The sequence below is a fragment of the Pipistrellus hanaki genome, assembly GCF_964339955.1.
Source record: "Pipistrellus hanaki genome assembly, chromosome: 10".
NCBI classification, from domain to species: Eukaryota; Metazoa; Chordata; class Mammalia; order Chiroptera; family Vespertilionidae; genus Pipistrellus; species Pipistrellus hanaki.
Window position 1 is genome coordinate 68,971,542 of NC_140512.1, and position 15,307 is coordinate 68,986,848.

A 15,307-nucleotide genomic window follows, 5' to 3' on the forward strand; every position below is an offset into this window, starting at 1 on the left:
CCAACTCAAAGATTATATTATATACTCTTTGTAATTATTCTAAAAGATATAAATTAAATTTAAACCGGTTTTTATATTAAAAATTTTGTTCAGACCATGGAATTAATTATTTTTTAATCAGGTCAATAAAATATTATATCCTAGGTTGAAATGTTATCACACATAGTACATATAAGGACTACATTATATTTTTAACTACTACTTTTTCTAGAGAAAATACAAGAATTATTTTTCTCAAAGATGAATTTCTATATGTATTTTGTTATTGCAACTATATAATTTCTCTCAACTTAATTTGAACTTTAAACTCGTAGAAGCCTCAAATTTTAGGTGGCAAGTTAAATATTTAGCATTTCTTAAATTAATAACATATTTATATTTTTAATAATGTATTTTAAATAAAATACAAGATGTTTAATTAGTAGATTTAAATCTATTTTTTAGATTTTTCATATGAGGCAAACCCACATTAATATTTCAGTATTTTGTCATTTTAAAATACCTAGATATTTAATAATTTTTATTATTTAATTCAGCAATGTCCTAAAGTTTTAAGTTACCAAAAACTTTGGAAAACTATATATGAGGCTGGCTAATATCCCTGCCTGTCACATGGAAGACTGATAAAAAGGCAGGGGGAGGAGGGATCAGGCCTGTAGCCACTTTGAATTTAAAACTGCCACATTCTTCCTTAGAGATAACATCTAAGGTTGCTGCTGCAGGAAATGCAATTGGCTCTTTCCTCTAACAGAGTGCCTCGTGAGTGACTGACTTTCATTATTAATATATTGATAATTATTACTGAAAAGCTTTATTATAAATTCTTTATTTTTAATAACTTTAAGATTTTAAAGCCAATTATTATTATCCAAGGCATTTTCTTTGGCAAATTCTATAACAGAGATAACTTACTGACTTTCAGTGGCTTTGATGTTAAAGTATTATTTTATTTTTATTTTATAAAATCAGGAGTGCTCCAAGCGTTGGGAGGCAATCTTGGAATTCAAGAACTACCCATTATTATGGAAACACTAATTTTGTTGTCCAAATACAGCCTGTATATTTTCTATGTATTTTTTTTTTAATAGTCTTGGGGTTATTCTATAGCATTCATGAAGAGATAGGGCTCAGTGCAAGAGGCCATCCAAAATCGGGCAGAGCACACCTTCTCTTCAACTAGCCTTTTACTCTTCGCGGGTACAGAAATCCCAGACACATCCTTAATTTATGAGAAATGCCTCATCTATTCAAATTTCAAATGATGAGCTGGGAAATAAAAACATGGCAAAAATGAGACTTAATAACACTCTCGAGAGTAAGTGTCCATTTTCCAGGTTTACCAAAATACTAGTAATTAATGGGTTGGAGCCTTTTTTAGTTACATCCCTTTATCGAGGGAATGGTCCTAGAATCTGTTTTATTGGCCACATGTTCCACTTATATTCTTTCTCTCCCTATTCCCACATTCTGTTTGCTTTGGGGAAATTTAGTAATGGCCTGTCCATCTACTGTTTCTTTTCTATTATATTAAATTAAATTAAAGGCATGCCTAATAAACTAACAATAAACAACAGAGACAGATAAAATAACAATCAATAAACAAGCACCCATAACATAAAGATAAGAATTAATAAATCAGAGTTCCTTACATGTATCTTATCCTATTCTGCTCTCCATAGTATTGACTGGCCTCTAAAATTATTTTAGCTAAAATTTGTCTGTCCCAAGGTGTCATATGTTAATTTTCAGACAAAGCATTAAAGAGTCCTTTTATAAAATGGCTATTTGCCCCATTTTCTCTAGCTTTTGAGCCTTTCCACATTAGAGGCGGAGGATCCAGGCCCTTAGATATTACAAAATGTTGATGCTCAATACAAGAGTCCACATAGTAAAAGATGACAGGAACACTTGTTTTCCTTGAGCCTGATTTAAGAGAGTATATCCTTTGACACCTTAATTCCTTTATCCTTGACCATGCAAGCTAAAAATTTACAATGATGTTTTGCCTTTTACTCAAATTTTTCCCCATTAGAGCCTAGCTGAAATAAAAGATGCTCCTTGTCCACTTATGGTTCGAGATTTCGAAGCTGACACAGGTTTTGTGCAGAGTGAATTTCCCCACCTTTTCAGTGAACCTTCCCCCTTTATGGTGAATTTCCTCTTTTCTTAGATTTTTGCTCAGGTCTTCTTCTCCAAGTCCCTTACGAGGTACCAGATCAGAATGCTGCATCCATTTGCAGGTAGGGTTCATAACCTAGAAAAAGTTCCATGCACAAACAAAGACACTAGACAAAAAATATGAATTCAGAAGGCATGGGTGGAGGAGGGCAAGCAGAAATCCTTTCTCTAGTAGAGGGGCTTTCTGACTTCTGGGTCCCATTTGCTTTTATTCACTTGAATACACATTTGCCCTTTAGGAATGCATACAGGAATATCAAAGGTAAAGTTTGGTAAACAGTAAAAGTATTCTCAGGTTAGGAATTACCTTGATCCATTTGGCCAACAGCAATATTATCCTGAGTTTCAGCCCTGCTGAATATCACATTGATAAGCTAACTACCCCTTGGTCTTAGCCCAGTTCAGTGGGGGTGTAGCCACGCTGAGATAATGCACAGATAAGGGGAAAGTGGAGTTGACATAGGACCATCTACAGGGGCTGGACCATCTGCAGGAAATGAGGCTTACTGACAAGCGAGGAGAGTGTGGAATTAAAATCAATGGAAAGCACAGATCTGAGCAGCCTGGGGCCCCAGCCGCCTTAGGATGGCCTCTGCCTGGCGTGGTGGCCAAGGGATGAAGCTGTGTCTATAGGGAAACTACAGGGCGAGCCTAGTAGAAACCCTTGTCTTCCCATAAAACAATTAAGTTAATCTCTCCCGCATTTTTGAGCCATGAGGCAAGAGAGCCCAGCCCTCAGCTGGGCCTTGGCTGCCATCCTGATGCTGCAGACACTGGCCATGGCGATTCAGTTCCCCCGGACCCTGCGCAGCCAGGCCGGGGTGTTCGCTGACCTGAGCGCCCAGGAACTGAAAGCCGTGCAGAACTTCCTCCGGGCCCAGAAGGACCTGAGGCTGGAGCCCTCCCGAGCAGAGACCATCAACAAGAACTCCGTGTTCCTCATTGAGATGCTGCTGCCCAGGAAGCAGCAGGTGCTGAAATTTCTGGACCACGGTCAGAGGCGGCCCGCAAGGGAGGCGCGTGCCGTCATCTTCTTCGGAGCCCAGGAGCATCCCAACATCACAGAGTTTGCCGTGGGGCCCCTGCCAAGGCCCCACTACATGCGCCTGCTGCCCCCCAGGTCTGGGCACCGGCTGTCCTGGAACTCCAGGCCCATCACCTCGGCGGAGTATGTCCTACTGGACCACACCCTGAAGGAGGCCACCAGGCCCTTGCACCAATTCTTCCTGGACACCACGGGCTTCTCCTTCCACAACTGCCAAACCCGATGCCTGACTTACACTGACGTGTCCCCTTCTGGATTGGCCTCAGGAGAGCGCCGCACGTGGATCATCTTTCAGCGCACTGTGGAAGGCTTCTTCTTGCACCCCACAGGCCTGGAGCTCCTCCTGAACCACAGCAGCATGAACACCCAGGACTGGGCAGTGGAGCAGCTCTGGTACAACGGGAAGTTCTACCAAAGCCCAGAAGAGCTGGCTCGGAAGTACCGTGCCGGACAGGTGGACGTGGTTATCCTGGAGGACCTGCCCCCAGAGGGCCCGGGGGCCAAAGGCAAGGGGGAGCCACCCCTCTTCTCCTCCTACAAGCCACGTGGGCATTTCCCCAGCCCCTTCACCTGGAAGGGTCCCCACGTGGTCCAGCCCCACGGCCCCCGCTACAGGCTGGAGGGCAACGCCGTGCTCTACGGCGGCTGGAGCTTCGCCTACAGGCTGCGGTCCTCCACGGGGCTGCAGGTGCTGAACGTGCATTTCGGTGGGGAGCGCATTGCTTACGAGGTGAGCCTCCAGGAGGCGGTGTCGCTGTATGGAGGCCACACACCCGCGGGCATGCAGACCAAGTACATGGACGGAGCCTGGGGTTTGGGCACCCTCACCCATGAGCTGGCCACTGGCATCGACTGCCCGGAGACGGCCACCTTCCTGGATGCCTTCCACTACTACGATGCCGACGACCCTGTTCGCTACCCCCGGGCCCTCTGTGTCTTTGAGATGCCCATGGGGGTGCCCATTCGGCGCCACTTTGACTCCGACTTCAAAGGAGGCTTCACCTTCTATGGAGGGCTCGAGGGCCAGGTGCTGGTGCTGCGGACCACGTCCACAGTCTACAACTACGACTACATTTGGGACTTCATCTTCTACCCCAACGGGGTGATGGAGGGCAAGATGCATGCCACAGGCTACGTGCACGCCACCTTCTACACGCCCGAGGGGCTGCGCTACGGGATGCGCCTGCACACGCACCTGCTCGGCAACATGCACACTCACCTGGTGCACTACCGCGTAGACCTGGACGTGGCAGGTAGGACTCCCTGGCATCAAACGTCCCCAGATCAGACATCCGTGTGCAGACTCTAACTCCACTGTGGAGATGACGCTGTGCCCCCCAGGCACACCATCAGGAGAACGTGCCCTGCCAGCTTCTGAGCCTGCAGGATTGATTCTCTGTGCCCCAGGAAGGATGACCGGGAACAGCACTCAGTGCTGCCCCAAGGTGCATCAGCCTGGACCCTGTGTCTGCCCTGGGGCTGCGCTGACCCCTGGGCCGGGTGGGTCGGCAGAAAGGTGCACTCAGGGTAGCAGAGAGGACAGTGCCTCGAATGTCAGCAAGGTCGCTGCTGCCTGGCACCTGGAGGTGGATGCAGTCCATGGGGGTTAGTCACTGTGTCTCCTGGGTTAGTGGTGTCACCGCGGCGTTGGGCAGGATGTGGCCTGACATCAAGTCAGAACCAGCCTCCAGGGCCAGTTAGCCGACTCCCTTTCCTAACTCCAACCTCCCCACCCGGCACAACCCCCTTTTCCACACCCCGTACACAGCAGGTTGGACACAGTCCCTGCCTGGGGACAGAGGAACGCCCTCTGGGACTGCAGGACAGGCCACAGCCTGGGGCCCAGGGCTCCAAGGAACTGCCCACAGTCCCACCACAACAAGCACAGCAACTGTGACCTATCTCATCGTCCTCTGGTTTCCCTGGTGGTTTTTGTGTTCATTCCTTTCCTTCCCCCACAGCAGGCTCCATACGAATCCCCAACATTCTCTTTGCCCGTGATGTGCTGCTGGATGTGGTCTGGGGTGGAGAACTCAGTGTAAAATGGGGCAGGGTGTTTTGGGAGCTGGATCCTCATTCTGCATCTCCTTTCACACATGCAGGCATCAAGAATAGCTTCCAGACCCTGGGCATGAAGCTAGAAAACATCACCAACCCCTGGAGCCCGGAGCACCAGCTGGTCCAGCCAACACTAGAGCAGAAGGGGTACTCCCGGGAGCGCCAGGCGGCCTTCCGCTTCGGACAGACTCTGCCCAAGTACCTGCTCTTCTCCAGCCCCAAGGAGAACCGCTGGGGCCACCAGCGCAGCTATAAGCTGCAGATCAACTCGATGGCTGAGCAGGTGCTGCCGCCCGGCTGGCAGGAGGAGCGGGCTGTCACCTGGGCCAGGTGAGGAGGCTGGGAGGCAGGGGGAGGAGGGGAGGCTGGAGGCCCTGTCCTGTGTTTCCCTGAACCAAGTCCAGCATGCTAGAGATGAACCTGAGGACAGGCGGTGAAGGATTAAAGAAGACAGACAAGAGAACTCATCTGAAACAAGATGGAGCACAACCTGGCTGAGGAAACAGTGACCCAGCCTGCAAGCGGAAGCTTTGTTTTATAGTCAGATTCCACACAGCAAAACAAGGGGAGTGGTCAACATGTTTGCAAAGTTCTTCCGAGTTTCAGATCTATTTCTTTTCTCCAGCCTTGGTTTGGCAGTACTTGCTGCACCTCCCACAGCCCATTAGCTACCCAGGAACAAAGGTGGCTTATAAGGCCAATCTTAACTGTTTGGGAGGGCTCTGCCACAGGTCAGTCCAAGGCTTGAGCCTGTAGCCTCTCCCTACATTTCCCCGTATCTGGTGTGGCTGTTTCTGTCTGTGAGACTCTGGGTCTATGTAGCAGTGTATCTGGATATGTGTGTGCACGTATGTGTGTGGGTGTGTGTGCATGTGTATGTTCCAGGAGGGTGGCTCTGTGTTTGAAGAGGAGAGTGGACAGCCTGTTCTGAGCACCTGAGCCCCAGCTGACCATCGGTCAGACTGACAGACCCAGGAGATGATGTGGAAATCAGGGAAAGCACCGACATGGACCCTGCAGATGTTCCCCGGGTGCAGCTAGGCCACCCCAGTTCCCAGAGCCTCCTGGCTGCTCTGCCCGGCAGGTACCCCCTGGCAGTGACCAAGTACCGGGAGTCTGAGCTGCACAGCAGCAGCCTCTACAACCAGCACGACCCCTGGGACCCGCCTGTGGTCTTTGAGGAGTTTCTTCAAAACAATGAGAACATTGAAGAAGAGGTACTGGCCCCTCCTTCTTTCTGCCCCAGCCCAAGACTAGAGCTGTGCCCCGTCCTGTCCCGGGACCTGTGCCAGCAGCATCTTGCTGTGTGGACAGCAAGCTCAGTGGTCCCCAGACCTGCCCATTCCTTATAAGGAGAGCTGGAGGGATGGCTCACCCCTCACCTCTCTGAGCCCATCAGTGCTGCCCACCCCTCTCTCCCACAGGACTTGGTGGCCTGGGTGACAGTGGGCTTCCTGCACATCCCCCACTCAGAGGACATCCCCAACACGGCCACCCCGGGCAACTCCGCGGGCTTCCTGCTCCGGCCCTTCAACTTCTTCCCCGAGGACCCATCCGTGGCATCCAGGGACACCGTGATCGTGTGGCCTCGGGACAAGGGCCCCAACTACGTGCAGCGATGGATCCCTAAGGAGGGCAGGCACTGCTTCACGCCTACCCCCCTTAGCTACAATGGGACTTACAGGCCTGTGTGAAGGGCTCCTGCCCCCAGCTAACTCCTCATTACAAGCCCAAGTCCCCCACCCCACCACCCAGGGACAGATAATAAACCCTCCAGAGCTCAGCTCCAAGTGCTGCTTCTTGGGGGGGAGGGGGGGGAGGGCCACAGCGGGCAAGACACACCCCTGCCCTTCCTTGGCTTCCATTCACCTTGGTCTACTCCATCCCAGAAAAGACCTCCATTACAAAGACAAATGGCAACCATTGAAACAGGAACTTTACCTGTCACATGGGTGTTAAATGCCTCTCTCCAGAGAAGTGACAGCTCCCTCTAGGGAGTTTGTGGGGAACTCCGCTAGGTCACCAAGGGGCGGGCAAATTAGTGCAACTGTAGGGAGATGCTAAGGGAAAAATATAGCAAAATTGCCAATGCCTCTACCCTTGGACATATCGATCAAATGTCTAGGGCTTTATCCCAGAGCTCTGCTCACAAACACAGAAACAAGTGTGTACACAGAGAATCACTGCAGAGCTGTTTGTCATAGCAATGCCTGGAAACAACCCAAATGCCCATCTATGAGAGAGAGCTTGTAGGTCTGAATAAACTAAGGCACATCCACACAGTGCAATTCTAGGGGATCATAAAAGAAGCGTGAAAGAGCGTGTTCTCTGTACCAATGGGGAAACCTAAGGAGGAAAAGAACACTAGCATAGAACAATCTCAACAGCGTGCCAACTTCCGCATAAGAGGAGAATGTATATTTCCTTAAAAGTCTACAGACGTGTTTATATTGATTTATAAAAGCTCTAGGAAAGTGGCTACCTGCCCTCTTAGTCCCGTCAGACAGCTATGACAAAATGCCACAGGCCGGGGCTTCTGGCCAGAAGTCTATTGCTCACAGCACTGCAGGCTGGAGATCCACAAGCAAGGTGCCAGCAAAGTCACATGAAGTCCCTCTTCTGCTTGCAGACTCTTGACCGCTGTCTGTCCTCACCTGTCCGGAGAAGTGGGGGAGCTCTGTGGTGGCCCTGAGAGCACTAGTCCTGCCCTGGAAGCTCTTCCCTCATAGGAAGCCACTCTCAGAGGCCCATCTGCTCCTAAATCTCAGGGTCGGTCCCAGGCAGCATTTAGTGGGTGCCCAGCCATGCTTGTGGAGGGACTGAGGGACCGACCCACAGCTTAGTAAATGCAAGTACACAAAAGTACACCTACTCCTCAACCCCTGCCCTCCCCACCCTGTCCCTTCTTTGTCCCTTGGCCCAAAACATGATTTGGGCTGGTCCCTTGGCGATGACCACACTGTCTCCCCCTAAGGAGATGGCAAGAGAACCTGAGCCTTGCCCCTGAGAAAGGAGCCCCAAGTACCCCAGAGAGTTCACTTCTCCCTCTCATAAGATCCGGTCCCTGGTGGTCCTCACTGGCAACCAGTTTCCCACCTCCTTCCCTTTAGTCCCTGGAGTCTACTTACCAGCATTGCTCTCATGCTTATCCTTGCTTTAAGCCTGATGCAAACCCAGGATACATAGGGGGACAAAGACAAGGAAGCTAGAATCCCATTCCTCAGAAGTCTGGGTCACGCTGGGGAGACAAGCCAGAGAGACAGGGCAGTGCCACTGAGAGAGCTGTCCCGGACGGTCATCTCATTTTGAGACTGGAAGTCTGGTCTGGCCTAGAGCACAGCTGTGACCCCAGAATTCCCAAGGGCACAGCATCCGGGCCGGGAAGGTGGCTCTATCCTCAGGCTCTCCTTGGGTGGGAGAAGGGAGACTACCAGATGTCCCTACCCAAACCTTGACCCTGACTCAAGATAAGGAGACCCCAGAATCCTCATGACCAGGCTGACTGGGCCTCTGAAAATATAGGTGCCCTGGAAAAGCCCAAGTCCAGCTACAAGGGGTGGCCCAGCTCACCAGCCAAAGGACCAGGACTTCTTGACAGGAGCCTGCTAGCACTCACAGGGGCTGAAGGCAGCAGAGATGGGACAAGGTTTCTACAAGAACCACAGTTAGAATGGTGTCAACCACGAAGTCCGTGGAGTTGACTCGTGGATACAGTACTGGTGGCCTTTGTCTAACCCACCAGGTTCCCTGTGGACCAAACCTCCAGTGTCATCCCCCTTGCCACTGGGTGCCTCGAATCTTCCTTGTGGACTTACACACATTCCAGAATCAGCCACCTGTCCTTCCTAGTGGCAGAGAAGTCTCAGCTTACATATAAGCCAGCAGCCTGGCCTGCTGGGGACAGCAGCCCTCTAGGACCAGCAACATAACTTGTGGCCCCAAATGAAACTGCAGGCCAGGCCCCTGGTTCACAAGTTAAGAATTTGAAGGTGGTGCCCTGTGGTGTGGCTCAGTTGGTTCGAACTTCATCCCATGCACTGAAAGGTTGCCAGAACACATACCCAGGTTGCAGATTCGATCCCCATTGGAGCACATATGGGAAGCAACCAATGTTTCTCTCTCACATCAATATTCTCTCTCTCTTTCTCTCTCTCTCTCTCTCTTTCCATCTCTATCTTTCTTTTCTCTCCTCTCTAAGCATGTCCTCAGGTAAGATTACAAAAAGGAAGAATTTGAAGATGGTGACAACAGAGAATTAAACTAAGTGTAGGCCCTTCAGACTAAGGCCACATGCCCAAGAGGCTGGGCCTGCAGCCCAAACCCTGGCCTTAGCCATTCCCCAGGCCTCTTCCTTTCAAGGAGCAACATAGCAATATGGCATGTGATCTGCAAAGTACTTTCTGCCTCCCAAAAGGAAATAAATATCCAATCAATATGCCTATTGCCATAATATTTCATTTTTACCTAAATTCAAGCTTATGCAAATTGCAGCAACTATACACTTAACCCTAAATTATCATGGCAATAAACTATTTTTGCTAAAACGACATGATTAGCCCTAACCGGTTTGGCTCAGTGGATAGAGTGTCAGTCTGTGGACTCAAGAGTACAGGTTCCAATACAGTCAATGGCATGTACCTTGTTGCAGGCACATAACCACTAGGGGGTATGTAGTAGGCAGCTGATCGATGTGTCTCTCTCATCAATGTTTCTAACTCTCCATCCCTCTCTCTTCCTCTCTGTAAAAAAAACAATAAAATTCTCTCTGCTCTCCAAGTTAGGTGTGATGTCTGTAATTTATTACTGCACATGAAATGAGTTGGATGCTCTATTGCATTGCATGATCCCCTGTCCTGGGGCCTCTTCTAAATCCACATCGCGTAATCTGCAGTTTCTTCTTTCCATTTTAGAAAAATAGATAAAACTAACCTGCACTTACACATGGCCAGCAGTCTTACTTTTGGGCATTGAGCCAAGAGAAAGGGATTCCTATGTTCACAAAAAAAAAAAAAAAAAAAAAAGACAAAAAACCACAAACTATAAACTAATGTTCACAGCAGACTTATTCATCACTAGAGGCCTGGTGCACAAAATTCGTGCATGGGGGCTGGGTGTCCCTAAGCCCAGCCTGTACCCTCTCCAATCTGGCACCTCTCACAATCCAGGACTGCTGGCCAATTGCTTGCCTGCCTGCCTTCTGGATTACCCCTAACTCATTCTGTCTACCAGCCTGATCACCCCCAAACCACTCTCCTGCCAGCCGGATTGATGCCTAAGTGCTCCCCTGCCAGCCTGTTTGCCCCTAACTGTTCTCCCCTGCAGACCTGGGTCCGCCCAACTGCCCCTCTCTGTACTCCCAGTCACCCCCAACTTCCCTCCTCTGTCCACCTGGTCAGCCATAACTACCCTCCTCTGCACGCTTGGCCCCTCTCAACTCTTCTCTCCTCTGGCCATCTTGAGCAGCAATCTTCTATAATTGAAAATTTGTAGCCTTGAGTGGAGTCCAGAGCCAGCCAGGGTGTACAGAAAGCTTGGCGTCCTCCATTGCCTAGGAAATTGAAGCCTCCTGCTTGCTCCATGGCCATAGCCAACTTGGTTGGGTCAATTTGCACACTCACTCCTGATTGGCTGATAGGCATGGCTTATTGTGGTATGGTCAATTTGCATATTACTCTTTATTAGAGAGGATAGTGGACTGGAAACAACCCAAATGTCCCTCAATGGAGAAATCCCTGAACAAACTTTGTACAGCAGAGCACTGATCAGCAATGAAAAGCAATGAGCTTGTGATCCAGGCATTATGCTTGGCAAAAAGAAAAGTCCACCCCAAGACAATGCATCCAGAATGATATCATCCAGATGGTATCTCGAAATGAGGAAACCATCAGGATGGAGAGATGAGTAGGAGTGGGCGATGCATGTGAATAGAAGAGGGAGGCAGCAGGTGAGTTTTGCATCTTGATTTTTGTGGTGGATTCACAGGTCTACGCCAGAGATAAACATGGTGGAAACTGAGTCCCTTCTGTGGCATAGCTAGCAGTGTACCAACATCAAGGTCCTGTTGTGACTTTGTACACAGCACTAAGATGTCACCACTGGGGAAATCGGGATGAAGGGGACTCAGATTCTTGGTACTATTTCTGCTATCCCTTGTGATTTTATAATTATTTCAAAATAAAAGGATTTTTTTTTTAACCTGAAAAAATACATGTGGCATTCCTCAAGCAAAGCAGAGTAAACGTCTTGTTACTTTTTCAGGTTTCATATTCCTTTAACTCTAAATTGTTTGAACAGACACGGAACTCAGAAACGGAACAGATTAGTAGTTGTTGCCAGAAATGGAATGGATGACAGTGCTCAAAAGAAACAAACCCGTAATGTATGTACACATATAATACCTTAATAAAAAAAAAAATGAGAAAAGAAAAAAAAAGGTACAAACCCCAGTTATAACCATTTCTGGGGCTGTAATGTACAGCATGGCTGTAGTTTACAATACCTTATTACACATTTGAAAGTTGGTAGGAGCATAGATCCTCAAAGTTCTCATCACAGGAAAAAAATTGTGACTCTGCGTGGTGATGGGTGTTAACAACTTGTTGCGGTGATCATTTGCATTATTTACATGTTTCAAATCATCACATCATACACCTAAAACTGATGCAATGTAACATGTCAGTTACATCTCACTACAACTGGGGAAATGGAAATTTGAAAGGAAAGAAAGGGGTACAGCGTGAACAAATAGAGTGGCGGGATATTTCAATAACTCTCAACTTCCCACACTCAGGAGCTGGGGCACAAGAACAAAACACTGCACCCAAGCAACCCAGCCATTCCTCTTTCAGTAACAGTAAGGACCCTGAAGAAGGACAGAGAAAAGAAGCACTATTTTTAAACCTCAGGCAGCAAAGAAGCATATTTTACAAGGACACGTGAATTCAAGGGTACATGTCAAAAGAGCAAGGGGCTTGTTTCTTCATCACCTCCCTACCCTCCCTCTGCCAGGACTTCCCAGGCACTGAAGGCCTGTTGTTTCTGGGCTCCCTTTCTTTGTTCTAAGGGGCAAGGCAGGGGCGGGGAAGCGATTTGCCGGCATCGCCACCAGCTGGGCACTAGGTGGCGCCCTGAGCTGCTGAGACTCCCCTGCCAAAGGTTCCCACCAAACCCAGGCTCTGAGGCTAGCCTACTGTTTGCAACACTGGGTCCAAGTTCATGTTCCTGACAGGTGTGCCTGGGGAGGACCTGGAGGCCTGGAAGGCTAAAGACAGAGCGGCCAGATGCCTGCCTTCCTGCAGCGAATGTCTTCAAGGCACTCACGTGTTTTATCTGTTTGTTGCACCCCTTACTCTTTCTGTCCTCTCTGACTCTCCATCCCCAGGCCCCGAAGACCGTGCCTTCAAACCTCTCGGGTTGTCTCAGGCCACCGTGTGATTCACTTTTGAGTCAAAAGGGCAACCAGCACTCAAAAGGGCAACAGGGGCACCACCAACAAGCACAGGCACTTCTTTATTGGCCAGGAAAGCACCATTTGTTGAATTGGTGAATTGTTTTAATTCTGTGGATTAGTCTCCTCTTGTCTTTACTTGAAGTAACAGAACCATCTCCAACCAGCTTATAAAGGGAGACTGCATTGGCAGGACATAGCCAAGGAGGACTGCATGGTGGGAGCCTGGGCCTGCAGGGAACTGGTTGGGAATCAATGTGCGGCAGGCTGGTCCCTGGAGACAGCCAGGTGCCTGGCCAGAATCACCCAAGTGGCTTTCAGAAGTGACCAAAATGCTCCTACGGCCACCCAAACCCCTGGTCAGCTAGACTTGGCCACCAAACTCAATAGGTTAACAAGGGACAATGCAAGCTAGAGGAGAAACCGCTTCCCCCAGATCCCCACCGTCCCCACACTTTCTACTCTGGTCTCAGAGAGCAGATGATGCACCAAAGGATGCAGCAACCTCCTCCCTCTCCCCCACGCCTCAGCATGAAGAGCTAGTGCCACCCTCAGCTGGGAGCTGGCCTAACCTTCCCGTTCCTGCCCTTTATCATCCACCCAAACTGGGGAGGGAAGGGGGGCAGCCCCACACACCCACATCATTCACTTCTCTCCCTTCTGAGCGTCCAGCTGGTAGGAAAGTCTGAGACTGGGCTTTGGAGGGGCGCACAGAGCCGCCCCCATTTCCTGCTGTGTTGGGTCCTTCACCAGGCTTGGGGCCCACTCCCTAGTGATAATCCGTGTGACCTTGCTTGCCTTTGCCTTTGCTTCTGGTTTCCAAGGGATATCTTAAGCAGACGGATCTTTGATCATGCCCAATATTCCAGAAACCTGCCTGAAGAGCTTTCACTTGTAGGGCAGTAGAAAGATGACCTTCAAACCTTTTATCCTCACATTATTGAGGTAAACATTCTGGGATTTGGACAAAGCACTTTTGTAACAACTAATACAATATTTAAAACATCAACAATTTTTATCTTGGTGATTTTTTAAAAATTTTTTAATCGTCCAAACATTGTATCAAAGCTTTGGAACCATTACAAAACAAAGGATTATAAATGTCATAAAAGGAAAGGGGAATAGCAAATCTTTCAGCATGAGGGCAAAAACATCTAATCTTCCTCGACAAAAAGGGCTAGGGGTTCAGTGAACAATAACTTCTTATAAAGAGAGGCCAAGAAGTCTACTTGCTTTGAAACTGTTTAGTTTTGACCTTCAGTCTTACTGAAGTAGTCAGTCACTGTGCTTTAAAAATTCTTTTTCTTTTTCTTTTTCTGATCACATTTTCATTGACTTAAAAAGAGTGTCTTCAGCATTAGCTAGTATACCTAGTAATAGCATCCCATATGCTAATATCATTCCTAACATCTGAAATATGCTATTATTAATCATTAGATTAACAAAACAAAAATATAAAGAAAAAAATACATACACACACAACTCAATAAAAAGATACATTTGAATACCATTTCTCCTTTCAGTAGATACAAAATGGCCAATAATCATATCAAAAGATGGTGAGCCTTATTGTTCATTAGAGAAATGCAAATCAAAGCCATGAAGAGATGCCCTTTCACTTTCGCCAGGAAGGCTAGACTCAGACAGACAACAGCAAGTGCTAAGAGCACACAGAGCAACTGGAGCCACCATATGCCATCGCCGATGGGCATGTAAAAGGGTGCAACTTCTCCCTCCTCTGTAGATTGCCTCGTACTGGAGAGTGTTGGGGAGAAACCGTGAGTGGCTGCTCAAGGGTATCCTGTGCAAATTGACCTAACGGCAGAATGACCAGTCATTATGATGTGCATTGACCACCAGGGGGCAGACGCTCAATGCAGGAGCTGCCCCCTGGTGGTCAGTGCACTCCCATAGGAGGAGCACCACTCAGCCAGAAGTTGGGCTCACAGCTGGTGAGCACACTGGTGGTGTCAGGGGCCTCTCCCACCTCCACGGCAACACTAAGGAGCAGTGAGCATGCAGGTGGTGAGGAGCGAGGGGTCCGAGACTGCAAGAAGGATCCCAGACTGTGGGAGCCCCTTTCATGTCCTGTGTGGTTCAGGGTTTCAGTTCAGGGTTCGGGTTCTAGAGAAGGCCGCACACAAATGAAAGAGACTAGAAAATAATTAATTTGGGAAATGGGGGGCCAGGCGGGAGTCCACCACTACGGGGAGGACTACCACTGTTCTGGCCTTGCTATCCCTTTTATTTAGGTTATGAGATACAGGCATATCCTTTAGGCAGGAAATTCCAATAATAGACAATCAGAAAGAATTTACATATGACTAACAGGTGGAGGCTGCTTTAACTACCAATGTCTCAACTAAACAATGAGTGATTAACTCCAACCATTTAGACTTTAGAGCAATTAAGGTTGACCAGCCTTCTGGATTTCCTTTCCACATTTCTCTACTAGTGACAATGATCGGTTTCCGGCACTGAACTGTCCAACTGCCAGCTTAGGCCTGATCCCCAGAGGGCAGGCAAACATCCCCCCAAGAAGTCCCGGATTGTGAGAGAGTGCAAGTCAGGCTGAGGGA

The 15,307-nt window shown here is 48.6% G+C and overlaps 1 protein-coding gene across 1 annotated transcript; it reads left to right on the forward strand.

Moving 5' to 3' along the window:
- Positions 1-2,887: 2,887 nt before the first annotated feature.
- Positions 2,888-7,024, forward strand: LOC311629488 (diamine oxidase [copper-containing]-like). Its single transcript, XM_084897586.1, has 4 exons — positions 2,888-4,476; positions 5,326-5,611; positions 6,366-6,498; positions 6,706-7,024. The coding sequence occupies exons 1-4, from the start codon at positions 2,892-2,894 to the stop codon at positions 6,973-6,975; spliced, it is 2,274 nt and encodes a 757-aa protein (XP_084753712.1). The 5' UTR covers positions 2,888-2,891; the 3' UTR covers positions 6,976-7,024.
- Positions 7,025-15,307: the final 8,283 nt, after the last annotated feature.